Raw genomic sequence first — 15687 nt, 5'->3', positions numbered from 1 at the left:
TTTATTGTCATTCAACCACACACTTATACCACCAAATGAAACAATGTTCCTCCGGACCAAGGTGCACAACGCAGTACATTGAGTCGCACACAACATATAAAGTAATATTACCACAAGGTGCATTTACAACACAAGTGAAAGTGTAAACAGTGTGATGCAACTTGCAGTTCATACATGATGAGACCTGGGAAGTGGCAGGGAGTTCAGTGGTCTCACTGCCTGGGATATCAAGCTGTTTCCCATCCTTGTTCTTGTCCTAGTGCTATGGTAGCTCTTACCTGATGGTTTGGGGGTCAAAGAGATTGTTGGGCGGTTGGGAGGGATCATTAAGAGCATTGTGTACATCGCACTCCTGGTAAATATCCCTGATAGGTGGAAGAGAGACCTCAGTGATCCTCTCAACAGTCCTTGCAGTCATTTGTAGGGCCTGGAGGTCAAATGCCTTGTGATTCCCACACTAGATAGAGATGCAGCTGGTCAGGATGCTCCTGAAAAAATAATTAAAATGAGGGGTTGGGGGAACCTCGCTCGCCTCAATCCCCTCTGGAAGTGGAGATGCTGCTGTGTTTTCTTAACCAAAGAGGTGGTGTTGGGGAACACCTCTGAGTTTGTCTATTATGTAATCACAAACAAGAGAAAACCTGCAGATGCTGGAAATCTGAGCAACGCACACAAAACGCTGGAGGAACTCAGCAGGCCAGGCAGCACCTATGGAAAAGAACACAGTCGACATTTTGGGCAGAAATGTCAACTGTACTCTTTTCCATAGATGCTGCCTGACCTGCTGAGTTCCTCCAGCATTTTGTGTGTGTTGTTCATTATGTACACTCTCAGAAACTTGGTACTTCTAACTGTCTTCCCAAAGGAGCCATTATGTGCAGTGAGGAGTAATGAACCTGCACTTTCTTAAAGTCCACAAGCATCTCCTTGGTCTTGTCCACTATGAGATTCAAGTTGTTATGCTCACATTATACTACAAGCCACTCTAACTCCCCTCTGTGTAGTTGTCATTGTTGATGAGGTCAGCCACTGTTGTGTCATCAGCAAACTTGACGATTGGGTTTGAACTGGATTGAGCAGTACAGTCATTTGTCAGCAGTGGGTTGTGCACACAGCCCTGGGGGGGTGGGGGGGAAGGGGTGCCGGTGCTCAGTGATGGAGCTGAAGATGTTACTGCCAACATAGACTGACTGTGGCCTTTCTCTCAAGATCCAGTTACAGAGAGAGGTGTTGAGACCCAATGAGGACAGCTTACTCCTCAGCTTTTAAGAGATGATTGTATTAAACACCAAGCTAAAATCAATAAACAACAGCCAGACATATGAGGCACCATTTCCACATGGGATAGGATGAGTGGAGTGCAGAGGGCTTGGCATTATTAGTGGACTTACTTGAGCAATAAACGAGATGGAAAGTGTCTAATGTAGCAGGAAGATGGGATTTAATATGATCCATAAGCAGCCATTCAAAGCTGTTTATTACTGTTGAGGTTAGTGCCACTGGACCATTGATCATTGAGGGAGGTTACTATCACCCCGTTGGACACTGGGATGATGGTGGCCACCTTGAAGCCCCTGGGACAGTGGACTGTTCCAGAGAGATTTGAAGATGTCTGTCAGAACCTCTGACAACTGGGCTGCATAATCCCTCAGTACCCTGCCAGGTATGTTATCAGGCCCCACAGCTCTATGTGGGTTGACCCTGGCTAGACATCAGATGCAGCCAGACAGAATGCCTGCTCCTTGGGGAGCAATTCAGTTTGAATAACTTGCAATTAGAGATTGCGATTTTTATGGGATTTTTCCCAAGGAACATTAGGTGATTGACATAAAAATGTTTCATTGTAGGGCCTGTTTCATTGCCATAAAAATGAAATGTATCTATTTTCTGGGCTTATGTATGAAGTTGGTTGGTGGAAGAATTATATGATTCCTTACAACAGGTCTGGATGCAAAAAAGTAAAAGGCAAATATGCAACATCATAATTTCTAGCTTCAATTCTCTAGTTCTCACTAAAAATCCAAGGGAAAAGAGAGCTTGAGTATTTTATGTATGTGTTGAAGCAATCTGTTTCATTGATATGATTGGAGACATATGGTGTCCCCGTGGTCTGTCTCCTTTGTCCATCCTGCTAAGGATTGTATCAGGATGCAAAGTAAATGTTAGATTCAAATAACTTAAGAGTAAACTGGTTTACGGTCTAGTCTTTCTGTGATTTGATGTTTTCGTTCAAAAGTTTCTTTCTATTATTTTCTTCCTTTAAGACACCAATGTCAGCACCTCATGTTGCACTAAACCTTAAGAAATGCAAGTCACATCAAGTTGGACATGTAAAGTGAATGTCAGTAATTTATTGTCTTTTGCCACTAACAGTAATAACTAAAGTAAAAATGGCACTGTATTTTGGATTTGGGCAGTGGCTCTGGTATGCTGAAATGTAAATGTTTAGCTGATGAAGAAATTGATAGCTCTCAGAGGTCATATTTGGTAACACCCGCTGTTTTTGTCTTTAAGAACTATAACTTTTCTCACTGAACTTGTGACTTTTACCTTCTGTATCATGGCGCTGTCCTTGCCCTCTGGCCCTGGAACTTCAGAACAATTCTGAAATTGTTTCACAATTAAAACAATTATTTTTAACTGTTTTTAATGGAAATTTTAATGAGCTGGTTACTGCTCTGAATGGGAAAAAATGGAAGTTTTATTTTTTATCTTGACCACAGGAAGTAAGTCATTGTAATTACGCAACCTGCACTGCTCGTATTAAACTGAAGTCCAGTGCAGGATGATTCATATTAGAACTTGTTCCAGTCTTTAAACAACAAAGAATGTCATGTATAATTTAAAAAGTGGCTCTGTCACTGTTGCACCCATGGCCATTGTGCAGTTATTAATGGATACTCTGGTACACACAGGTTCTTCCATAACAAATGAAACTGACAAGATAGTAACACCACGTCCTTCGATAAGAAGTGCGAGGAAAAGAAATGCTGGTAAGCTGTGCTAATCACCTCATTCTGCTAACACTTCAAAGCCATTTATGAACTAGTCTTCAAGACATTTGATCTTAATTTTTTAGGACTGGATGTATTTTTTCAAAGGGTTCAAAGATACATTTAATGTTGGAGAAATGTATACAATATACATCCTGAAATGCCCTTTCTTCGCAACCATCCAAGAAAACAGCGGAGTGCCCCCAAAGAATGAATGACAGTTAAATGTTAGAACCCTGAAGTCTCCCCCCCCCCCAGTTCCCCCTTCCTACACATAAGCAGCAGCAATGCAATGACCACAACCTCCCACCACCAGCAAAAGTAAAAAGCATTGGCACCCGTCACAGAGCACTCAAGCATGCAGCAAAGACACAGACTTACAGTACTCCAGTTCACCTGGTATTCAACATACCACAGGTGCGTGTGCTCTCTCTCTCTCTCTTATAATGGAGAAAGAGATGTCTCCATTTCACAGCGAAAGGGGAGACTATAACAAACAACTTGCTGGTTTACAATGTTAAAAGTCCATTGCATCGCTTTTTCTGAGCTCTGTGTCCAAAGATCTCGGGTCTCTGGGCATGCACACACAGATCTTCCGTCTCCAAATACACTGATTTCCTGCTGGGACACCGACCTTAAGTACGCCCATGTCCAGAGCCACGAGATCCTGGAACTCTGAGGGCGAGCTAATCTCTTAGGCCACATCCTTGGCATATCGAATAACGGCCAGTCATGAAACCCTGAGAGCGGTTCCCATTCCTGCAAAGAACAGAAGTCAGCGTGTAACTGCAGGTCAGGGTCTTCAAAAAAACCATGAAATGGAAAAGTAGAGATACTAAAGATGGAAATGGAGCTGTTTCTGAAGATGCAAGCAAAGGAGTTGCCGCTATGTGCCATTGTCTCCTCCTAAGCTCCTCCTCCTTGTATTCATCCTTCAGTTGGTCATTTCATTGCATGCAGAAGTTCTTTGTAGAAAAAATTGAGATGGTTTCACTGCTTTCTGTGTGAGAGAAACTAGGAAAATTAAGAATTGGAACTATTTTAAATTCATTAATCTGGAACATTATGGAAGATAATAAACTTCTAGAATTTATTCTGGCTGAACTCGAAGATAGTTCCATGTTAATCGTATTAGAAAGTTGTCTCTTCAGTAAAATTGAAACTGTTAAGGTAAAAATGTCAAGTATTTAAAAGGGCTTTTAAAAAAATCTTATTTCAATTCATGCTTGGGATTTTTTTTTTGTCTTTGACGTAGTTGTGTATTTACACTTATTTGGAAAAGTTGAGTCATCCATTATATTAACTTGAGTCAACCATTGTATTAACTTCCACTACATGAGAGGTAACATAACCATCTGGAGGCGTTGAAGAAATCATGTAAACTACAAGTGAACAACAGTTCAAGTGAAGTTTACCATCAGTAGCACTATAATGTGTGCTTAACAAAGCAATTGATCAGCATTTTGTATGGGCATTTGATTATTTGTAACATGTCATTTTGTTTCTCAGATTATGGACCTGGTTCAGAATCTTCAGAACCTCAAAAGAAGTCTCCTAAAGGTACATTCTTACCATTTGCTGTTAAATTCATTTCTAACTAAAGAGGTTTGTTCATGAAGTGCAAACAAATGAACAGTGATTCAAGCTCAAAAAGTAACGCAGTTGGTGAGAAACAGATCTGCACAGTTAAAGTGACCTTTTATGGCATCTTTACAGGTTGTCCTGGAGGTGAGGAGAACTGGGATAGCGGTTATCAAGAGACCCTTTGTCACCTTGCAGTCTGAATAGGTTATATCACAGATTATCAAAAATCCATAAAAATAATTTAATACACAACATTGCAGAGGAGTAAGGGAGGAGATAAGTGGGAGAGTGAGAGAGGTAAAAGTGTAAGCTCCAAATAGGAAATCTCCAAAATAAGTTACTGCCCTAAACGAGAAAGGTGGTGGTGCAGTGAAGGCTGTAGCCTGAAATATTTATGTGACAGTGCAGACATGCATTAATCTGTTGAATATTTTTTTTTAAATTGCATTACAAATACAAAGTTCAGTCAGGGCCACTTTAATTCAGACATGATTCACAACTTTCAGCATCTAACCTGGCTGAGCTGACTTCATAACAAAGATCATCATTTTTGTTAATAAGCCAAATACTGCACATCATTAAAAACACACCAGCCCTATCATGAAGCATGGTGGTGGTTGCATCATGCTGTGGGGATGCTTCACTGCAGCAGGTCTTGGAAGGCTTGTGAAGGTAGAGGGTAAAAGAAATGCAGCAAAATACAGAGAAATCCTGGAGGAAAACCTGATGCAGTCTGCAAGAGAACTACAACTTGGGAGAAGATTCGTTTTCCAGGAAGATGATAACCCCAAGCTTAAAGCCAACAATGGCTTAACAACAACAAATTTAATGTCCTGAAGTGGCCAAGACAGAGTCCAGACCTCAATCCAGTTGAGAATTTGTGACTGGACTTGAAAAGGGCTGTTCACTCATGATCCCAATGTAATCTGGCAGAGTTTCAGCAGTTTTGTAAAGAAGAATAAAGAAAAATTGCAGTGTCCAGATGTGCAAAGCTGATAGAGACCTATCCACACAGTCTCAAGGCTGTAATTGCTTGAGTCTACTAAATACTGACTTGAAGGGAGTAAATACTTATGCAATCAATTATTTTGTGTTTTATTTTTGTAACTAATTTTGGTCACTTTGTATAGATCTGTTTTCACTTTGACACAAAAGAGTCTTTTCTGTTGATCAGTGTTAAAAAGCCAAATTAAATCCACAGTGATTAAATGTTGTAAAACAATAAAACATGAAAACTTCTAAGGGGGTGAATACTTTTTAAGGCACTATACATCCTGGTTATGGGCATGAACAAGTGAAAATGAGAGAGAATGAAATATATTTGAGGACTGGACTTTCAAACCAGTCTGCACTCTGTAGAGTGCTATATTACACCAATGTGTGCCTTTGTTCTCAACTTGGAAGCCACATATAGCTCACTTACAATGTGATCTGCAGTGCCTCCAAGGACACGGTAGCAATGTAGAAATAGCTTTATGGTGTGTGGCAAGAATTTGGAAGGTGAGCTATCCTTGTGATAGTGAAAAGTTTGACTGTCACAGATTTGCATGAAACACGATGCAACAATGGTTCTTTTGCTGTCATGGTGTTTGTGAGTATTTTATTCAGAAGTTACCTTCTCTTTGACAAGGGAACGTAGTCTATCTTGAATGCTATTTGAAGCATGAATGCTGTTTTCCACTTACTTGGCGATGCCTGAATGTCATCCAGGCAGGCATGGATTACACCATTAACTGATGAGCTTTCAAATGCATCTGAGAACTATGAATGCACAGGATCGCAAAAGGCTGCAGAGTTGTAGGCTCCGCTGGCTCTATCAAGGCACATCCCACTCCCACCATTGAGAACATCTTCAAGAGATGGTGCCTCAAGGAGGCAACATCATTCCTAAGGACCCTGCCCCTTTCTCATTACCATCAGGGAAGAGGTACAGGAGCCTGAAGATGCACACTCAATGTTTTAGGAACAGCTTCTTCCTTTCTGCCATTCTGAAAGGTCCATGAACCCATGAACACCACCTTGTTACGCCTTCCTCGTACTATGTTATTTATTCGTGTAAATTATAGCAACTTTATGTTTGCATTGTATTACTGCTCAGAACAACAAATTTCATGTCATATACACTAGTGATAATAAACCTGATTCTGACCACGTGCTGGAAAGTGGATCATTAGCAGAAGAATTGAAGATTGATGGCTCCAGAACACTGGGTTGAACTTCTGCAGCAAAGTCCTACGATAGCTATGAACTTTATCTGTTATTCTGAACCAATTGACTATGAATGAGGAATGACAGCAAATGTAATTTTCCTGTTGATTCTCATTTGCTTCAGCTTTACCAGGCCCTTGAATTCACAAAGCTACCTAGAGATGAAAGATAGTAGCTTTCATCTAACCTCAGTAATTAAGCATTTTCGTTCAGGTAAGTTCAGGAGCACAGGCTTTCAGTCCTGTGGACTTCGTTCTGTGCTGGGGATTTCTTGATGTCAAGTTGAATCAAAGCAGTTAAATTATAATTCACCCAAACTTGGTGAATTAATCATGTTTCCTCATGATCCCTAATTTTTGTGTTGAAATCTATCATCTTTAAGAAGAGGGATGCTTATGGGCCCTGGTTCGTTTTGAAGTCACTAATTGGTCTGTATCGTGCTGACTTTAACTACATTATGAAAACTTGTGCTTTAACTTCACCATTCTCATCTTTTAAATTAGTTATGTCTGAAGTTGCTCTTATCATGACCTATGCAGTCCTCATTAAATCTCTATTCTAACAGTGAACATTCACACTAATTATTTGTTAGACCAATAGTTTCTAAATTATCTGTTTAACTTTTCTCTCTTGAATTCTTTCCATCTTTCTTTCATTCTTGTGTTTGCTTTTTTTGTTTGTGCTTTTTGTACATTCACATCAAAAGCACAGGGAGATGAGAAATAGAATAAGGAATTTAACTTCCATTGCCCAAATGAATGAAGTCTATCTCAGCTGCTCTGCGCACACTATCAGAATAAATTTTATTTAAAGTTTAAAGAACAAGGAATTAGCCTTTTGTGCCTACTCTGCCATTCAGTAAGATCAAAAATGAACTTTTATTGCACTATCCTGTATGCTTGGATTCTGAATCCTTTATATACAGAAGTCTAATTCTCTAGGCTTTGAATGTACTTTAAGGCAGAAGATTCCATAGATTTGCTGAAATTTCCCTTTATCACAGACCTGTGTGGCTGACTTGTTCTTCTGAGACTTCCCTCTAGTTCTCAACACCCCACCAAGGGCAACATAATCCTGTACTATTAGACCTTCTCAGAAATCTGTTTGGATGAAACTCCCTCACAGTTTTCTAAACTGAAGAGAATTTGGGGCCAGTCTGTTGAATCTCTCTATGGGGCAATTCCCTCATGCAATGAATCATTTTTTTTGCCAGCTGTTGAAGACTTTCTTTGATCATCGCTGTTACTGATTATCTGGACCCCGCTCCCTTTTCCACTGGGATTCCCCTTTCTTCACCCTGTTATCTGTCTTCTGTTCTTTGTCTTTGATTGTGATTCATGCTCTTGTACACACTTACATTTGTATCTTTTTCCCCTTTTAAAAGATGGAGCTGCTACAGAGATGTATCTCCATATCAGCATGGAACAACATCCTCCCACTATTCCTGAAGGTCTGGAATCACAAGGTATTCGTATATCCAACTTTCAGTGAAACATTAATTTTCAATTATTTGCACATTTATAGCAAGTTTAAAATCGTGAATGTTTGTATGTTCTGACCCAGTGTCTACCCCATCCATGTCCTAGTTATTTTAGCCAGTTGAAAAAGCGATATTGACATCTTCAGCTTGTCATCTATGGTACCTGAATAATGTCCATGGTGCCACATGCCTGGTGTTGAGTGAAGTAACTATTTTGATGTTCTTTATGTGTGCTTAGATTGACTTCTAGTAGAAGTCACAGAAGTATTACAATGAACTTAGATTTTTTTCTTGAGTAGAAGTGAGACCCAACCAGGATTCCTTCATGGGTATTGTTGAAAGAATGGCTAGAGTGGGTTTGAAAAAAAGAATATAAGAAAAGAGAAAAGACAGAAGGAGAATTTTTCTCCCTAACTTTAAATAAAATTAATTCTGATAGTGTGCGCAGAGCAGCTGAGATAGACTTCATACATTTGGGCAATGGAAGTTAAAGGTGGTTTGCAAAAGGAACAGGAAGCTTTGGCAAAGCAAGAAGTTTCGAAGGAACAATCTGATCCTACACACATGACCTACAGATTACCTTAGAAGCTGTGTCTCTGCTGTGGGTGGGGGCAAATGGGGCACAAGGAGAAGAGGAACACCAAAACCCAGCATATAATATAATCAAATGACAGAAAGCAGGACACTCATAACAAATGTCATACCATTTATTAAGCATGGAAATTAATTAACAGAACTACAGTACTGTGCAAAAGTCATTGGCATATATACAGTACATCAATAGGTTGCGTAAGACTTTTCCATTGTACTGCAGTAATTTTATGTATGCACTGTATTGCTACCACAAACAAAACATATTTTATGACACATGTGAGTGACAAACCTGATTCTCATATGTCCTCTATTGTGGAGTGAGAGTGGGAAGTGGGCAGGAGAGGGGAATCATATTTGGGGGAAGAAGGGAGGGGAGGGAAGCACCAGAGAGACATACTGTAATGATCAATAAACCAATTGTTTGGAATTATATGACCTTGCCTAGTGTCTCAGGGCTGGGCATGGCTACACCCCCACCACCCCTTGACCCCGGCACACCTTCTCTGCCACCAGTCCCCCACCTCTCCCGCGACACTCAACCCTTGTTATTCCCAATGCCCTTTGCTCCCACCTGATTTACAAACTCGCTGTCTGCTCCAAGTTGACAAACACAGTACTGTGCAAAAGTCTTAGGCACCCTCACTATATATATGTGCTTCAGGATTTTGCACAGTACTATAAAAAGAACATTTGTTTGTTGTGTTTGAATTTGTTAACTCACTTGGGCAACACAGTAGCATAGCAGTTAGTGTGATGCTATTTCAGCACAGTATGTTCTGGAGTTGAAAGTTCAATTCTGGTGCCATTCTGTAAGGAATCGCTGTATATCCTCCCTGTGGAATGTGTGGGTTTTCCCCAGTTTTCTCCCAGTCCAAAGACATACCTGTAGGTTAATGGTCATTGTAAATTGTCCTGTTAAGGTCATTGGGGTTGTGGAGTTGCTGAGGCAACATGGCTCAAAGGGCCTGAAGGCCAACTCCACATTGTATCACCAAATAAATCTCAGCTAATAATATTTTGATAAGAATTTCCTACTGCTAGGTGTACACATAATTTTACTCTGAATGGATGTCAAATGCATCCTTTTCTTAGTGTGTTTTATTGTTTTAAGTGTATTTTTTTAAAGAAAATTTGGCTTGAGTAAATTACTGTGTTTGAAACCTGCACCTCTTATTATATCATCCATGTTTTCTCCCAGAGACATACCATCTCTAAAAAGACATTTCACTTTAAATGTGTGTATGGTTGATAACTGAGAAAGCAAACATTAGGTAGTCAGGCAGCTTCTGAGATCTTTCACATGAAGCACTAACTTTCTATTTTTCCCACAGTTGCTGCCCAACGTGGTGAATGTTAGTATTGTTCACAGTGGCATCATCACAAGCAATGTCCCAAAGATTTGCTAGTGCACTTGTGTATTGTATCCATTAATTAACAAATAGTTGCTTCAATATTTGGAGAAACTTCCATATTTCCTCACAAATCAATGCTTTATGGGTGCTCAGCAATTCCATCCCCACCCCTAATTCATTTCCTTGTCATCAGTTCTTTCACACACATGGCTGCTGTGCCATGTATTTGGGTTTGAATAATCTTAGAAATATACAGTGTATTGCACTGTACAACTCAAAGAATGAGGGATAGAAATGAGATGAAAATAGGCATCAGCTAAGCCCACAACACAGAAGTAGGCCCTCTCAGCCTACCTCATCCACACTGACTGTGATGCTTATCTACAGTTTGCACACAATTGGCTAGACCCCTGTACAGACTTGCTTTCCACATATCTGTCCATATGCTTTCTAAATGTTGTAATTTTATCTGATTCCACTATCTTTTTGTTGCATGTCATTGGTCTGAGATATTGAATCAATCCTTTTCTGTCTTGTTACACAACCAGCAGTGATAGATATGAAATTGAGTCAGGTTTTTATAAACAAACAACAATATTTATTAACCTCTGCTCAAAAAACATGGAAAAGTAAACAAACAACTACAAACGTTTGTAACTTAAACGAAATTTAACAGTGTTATGCGTCTATAGTTATCAAACAGTCGAACTTAGAGATAGTTCGTAACAGAGCTTATTTAAGCACTGTCATAAAGTGGTAGTTTAAAAAGTCCAAGTGAGAGGAGAGACTTCCTGAACCAGCTTTGGATTGATACGTGAAGAAAGATGAAACTGCTGATGCAGATCCCAGCTACTAAATGCCTTTTCTGAATCCCAAAGAATAAGACTTCTCAAAGTAACTGACCTTTCGCTGGAAGTGGTCAACACACACCCTAGACCTTGCAGGGGTTAATCAAAAGTGTGTGCCACACTTCATGTCAATCACTTCGATACACACAGAACGCCATTGATTCTTTGGGTTCACATGAAGCTGGTATTTCTTCACTCTTCTCTCACTGACTGTGACTCCCAACAAACAACCATGCATCTAATTATTGTCTCCCTTTTATACCAGCGGGAACATGCCATCACATAACCTTACATCACCCCACTATCAGGAGACAATTATATCATCCCAATATCACAAGACAATTACATCACTCTCATGAGAAACTCATGGGACAGGTAACACCTCCCCCCAAGAAAAGAAAATATTGATCTATTAAGAGCAAAATTTTTAACTAAAATTTACAAAATGTACAATATACATACAATTATTATGCAACACTCTACAAACCAATATAACATATGGCAGGAGTGTCTATAAATATCAAAATTCTACTCAAAAAAATTTACATTGCAATTTCAACATCTGGACAGACATTTGGCAATTACATTATCTTTGCCTTTAATATGAGTTATTAAGAGATAATATTCTTGTAAAATCAAACCTTGTTGTTGAATTGGAGTTTGATTTGTCTTTTAACCATTTTCCTTAACTAAGCCCAGACCTACAACGTGATCAAGATAGGTCACAGTGGCATGGCAAAATTCACTTTTAGCTAAATTAACAGTTAAGTTAGCTTCTGAAAGCCTTTCAAATAACTTCTCCACTGCAGAGATATGTGCTTTCCAGGTGTCATTCCCTGTGACTAAATCATCAATATAGACATCTGTATGTGTTAACCCTTGAAAAACAGAATTAATCATTCTCTGGAAAGTTCCTGGAGTATTCTTCATTCCAAATGGCAAAACACTGTATTCATATAACCCAGATGGCGTTACAAATGCAGACCTTCATCCGTCAGTGGAACACACCAATATTCTTTCAACAGATTAATCTTTGTAAGAAACTCAGCTTTTCCAACCTTGCCCACACAATCATCTACCCTAGGGATTGGATATGCATCGGTTTTTGTTACAGAATTCACCTTCCTGTAATAAGTACAAAATTGAATACTACCATCAGGTTTAGGCATCGTGACACAAGGTGAACTCCAATCCAATGTAGAAGGTCTAATAGTATTATTTTCTAACATATACTTAATTTCTTGTTCGGCAAGTGCATATTTTTCCATGTTCATCCAATATGGATGTTGCTTTATGGGTTTGGCATTTCCAACATCTACATCATGCAAGGCTACTGTGGTTCTTTTTGGAATGTCGGGAAATAAAACTCTATATTTCATAATTAACTGTGTCATTTGTTGTCGCTGCTGTAGCTGTGGATCAACCAATTTCTCATCAATATTTTCCAAAATTGTCGAATTTGGTAGTCTGGCAGAAATAATGTTCAGTTTTAAATGAGCCTCAGGTGAGCCCAGGGAGATCAAACTCATTGTTATTGACAACAACAGTCATAGTGGCAGACTGTTTTTCATAATATGGTTTTAGCATGTTTACATGACAAAGCTTTGTTGGCCTTCATCGATCTGGTTTTTACCACATAGTCCACCTTATTAACTTTAGATATAATCTCATAAGGACCATGAAATTTAACTTGTAAAGGGTTCGGTTGCACAGGAAAAAGAACCAACACCATATCTCCTGGCTTAAATGACCTCATTCTGGCTTCCTTGTCATACGAAGTTTTCATTCTTAGCAGATTTTCATTCTGAGCAGATTTTAAATTTTCCCTTGCTAAGCTACAAGCTTTTTAAAGTTTAATTTATATTGAAGGAATGACACAATACAGAATATGTAATGCATTATATTTTCCTCCATTTTGCTTTTATATCTTACCCCTAAACAATTGTAATCTTTTAAATTTTAAAACATAATCCAGCAAATTAGTAATCCTCTGATCTTTTACCAATGTCAAAGGTTCTCGGACTCTGTGCCCAAACACAAGATCAAAGGGACTAAAGCCTAGAGACTCCCTTACTGCAAACAAAAGTAAATGAACTCCCTCATCCCAATCCTTCTCATTTTCCACACAATACATCCTAATCATGGTTTTTAGGGTAGAATGGAACCTCTTCAGGCCCCTTGTGATTCTGGATGGTATACAGATGAGGTAATCTGCTTGGCTCCCAGTTTATAAACTACTTGCTGAAATAATCCTGACACAAAATTACTTCCTTGATCAGATTGGATCTCCTTAGGCAACCCACAATAAGTAAAGAATTTTATTAAGAGCCTTTATTACAGTTTTAGCGGTAATATTCCTGTGAGGTATTGCTTCTGGAAACCTGAACGCTGTGCACATGATAGTCAGCAAATATTCATGGCCTGTTTTAGTTTTTGGCAATGGGCCTACACAATCTACAATAACTTTGGAAAATGGTTCACTAAATGCAGGAATAGGTTGCAGTGGGGCCACTGGGGTAACTTGATTAGGTTTATCCACAACCTGGCAAGTTTGACAAGTTCGACAAAATGTTGCCTCATCTTTTCTTAAACTAGGCCAGTAAAAGTGTTTAAAAACCTTGTTTGCAATTTTATTCACACCTAGATGGCCACTGAAGGGCATACTATGAGCCAAAGTTAAAATCTCATTCCTATAGATTTTAGGAACTACTACCTGGAGAACAACCACCCATTCCTCACTTGCAGGAATCATAAGTGGTCTCCACTTCCTTATTAACACTCCACTCTTAAAATATTACCCTACTGGCACCTTCTCAATTTCACTATCTGGGAGAGCTTGTTCTTTTAATTTGACAATCTCAGGGTCTCTACTCTGCTCCGCTATAATCTCCTTCCTGGACAAAGGAATCTTCATGATCAGACTTACTATAAGAATCTTGATCAAGCAAGGAAGGTAGGAAAGTTACTGACAAATCATAAAAATTGGCACCTTGGCAGACTGTTGGCCATAGCTCAGGTTACTGCACAGGAGGGATACATGTTAGAATCCATCTTTGGATCATCAGTGATTGGCTTAGTTGTCAGCTGCACTTCAGGAAAAACTTATCCATCTGCTCGGTCATTCCCTAACAATAAAGAAACATCACACACGGGTAAACTGGGTTGTAGTCCTACTTTAACAGGTCCTGAAAATAAGGTCCCTGACCTTAATATTACTCTGTACAGATGTACAGGCATAAGGGCACTCCCAACACCTCGTATATAATTTACCTCACCAGTGTCAGACTCTTCACTAAACTCTAGAACACTGTCTAACATAAGTGACTGAGAAGCCCCAGTATCCTTAAGAATTTTTATTGGCACTGGAGTCGACCCCTCTTTCAAGCATACAAATCTCTCAGTCCTAAAATGATCATATCCCTTCTCAACCCGGTCAGACACTGACAAAGCTTATTCTGACTTTCCTGAACCCTGCAGGTTTACAGATGCTTCAATATGTTGCACACAGGCATCTGGGACTGCCTCCTTCTCCTTCTTCAGTCGGAAACAGCCGTAACATGACCAGATTTCCTACAATAGTGACAAATAGGACCAAAATGTTTTTCCTTCACTGGCTTCCATTCATCCTTACTTTTATCACTAGCTTCCGATTTAATTTCTGGTTTATCCCAACTATCCATACTAATACCCTTTTGGAATGGTTTACTTGGAGTAATCTTATTCTTGTGGGTTAAAGCATACTCATCTGCTAACTTAGCAGACTCTTGCAACATGGCAGTGTCCTTACCATCCAAATATGCCTTTATATTATCAGGGACACAACTTTTAAATTCCCCAAATCAAAACCACCTCTTGCAAGTTGTCACAATCATCATCTACATTTTTGGATGTGCACCATCTCAAAACACACAGATTTGTCATTGGCAAATTCCACATAAGTCTGGTTCACAGATTTCTTCTGATTTTACAAGACAATTACATCATCCCAATATCACAAGACAATTACATCATGTTTATGAGAAACTCACAACTCTCTACTTGTGTAACTTGATTTAATGGGTGCATCTTGTAACCCGGCAATTCCCAGATTTTATGTGCTTTGGGAGTGCTCTCATTCTTTAACTGTCTTGTTTCGTTGCTTTTCTTATTTTTCTCTTTTGTCCTCATGGCCCCAATAAACCATTTGGCCTGATCAACTCTACAATTTATCACCATTGCAACGCTGACCTATCAGCAATATTCCCTTTGTCCTGTCAACCTTGTCACATATTTTCTGCAACTTAAAATTAACCCATTCTCTCTCTTCACATAATTCTGACACATAGATTGGGTCCCAGGCAGCTGAAAGCTTGACTGATGTAGGACAATAGTGGAGGGAATCCATAAAAGAACAAACATCAAGGAACATAGGATTCCCAGAGTGTTGTAAGGCTGGAGGAGGTTACAGGGAGAGGGAAGTGTGAGGCTCATAGGATAGATTTAAAGTAACAAGATTTTTAGGTAACAATTCAATATAGCTATTAACTGCCTTGGAGCTTAAACTAGAAGATGGCTTACAAGACTGCTTGGGTAACCTGTTTCTTAAATAACTGCATTGATTTGGCTTGTTGGTTAAAATGTGGGCAATG

General features: G+C 39.3%; 1 protein-coding gene across 2 annotated transcripts in view; it reads left to right on the top strand.

Moving 5' to 3' along the window:
* Positions 1-15687, top strand: part of LOC132402175 (torsin-1A-interacting protein 2-like) — a 98773-nt gene that overhangs the window by 59786 nt on the left and 23300 nt on the right. For both annotated transcript variants that reach the window (XM_059984852.1, XM_059984853.1), the window contains exons 10-12: positions 2916-2993; positions 4503-4553; positions 8170-8250. In XM_059984852.1, coding sequence (XP_059840835.1) covers positions 2916-2993; positions 4503-4553; positions 8170-8250 — 210 coding nt within the window. The remainder of the gene's footprint in view (positions 1-2915; positions 2994-4502; positions 4554-8169; positions 8251-15687) is intronic.

This window comes from Hypanus sabinus, chromosome 11 (genome assembly GCF_030144855.1).
Source record: "Hypanus sabinus isolate sHypSab1 chromosome 11, sHypSab1.hap1, whole genome shotgun sequence".
In the NCBI taxonomy this organism is placed as follows: Eukaryota; Metazoa; Chordata; class Chondrichthyes; order Myliobatiformes; family Dasyatidae; genus Hypanus; species Hypanus sabinus.
This window is presented reverse-complemented; position numbering and strand designations above follow the sequence as displayed.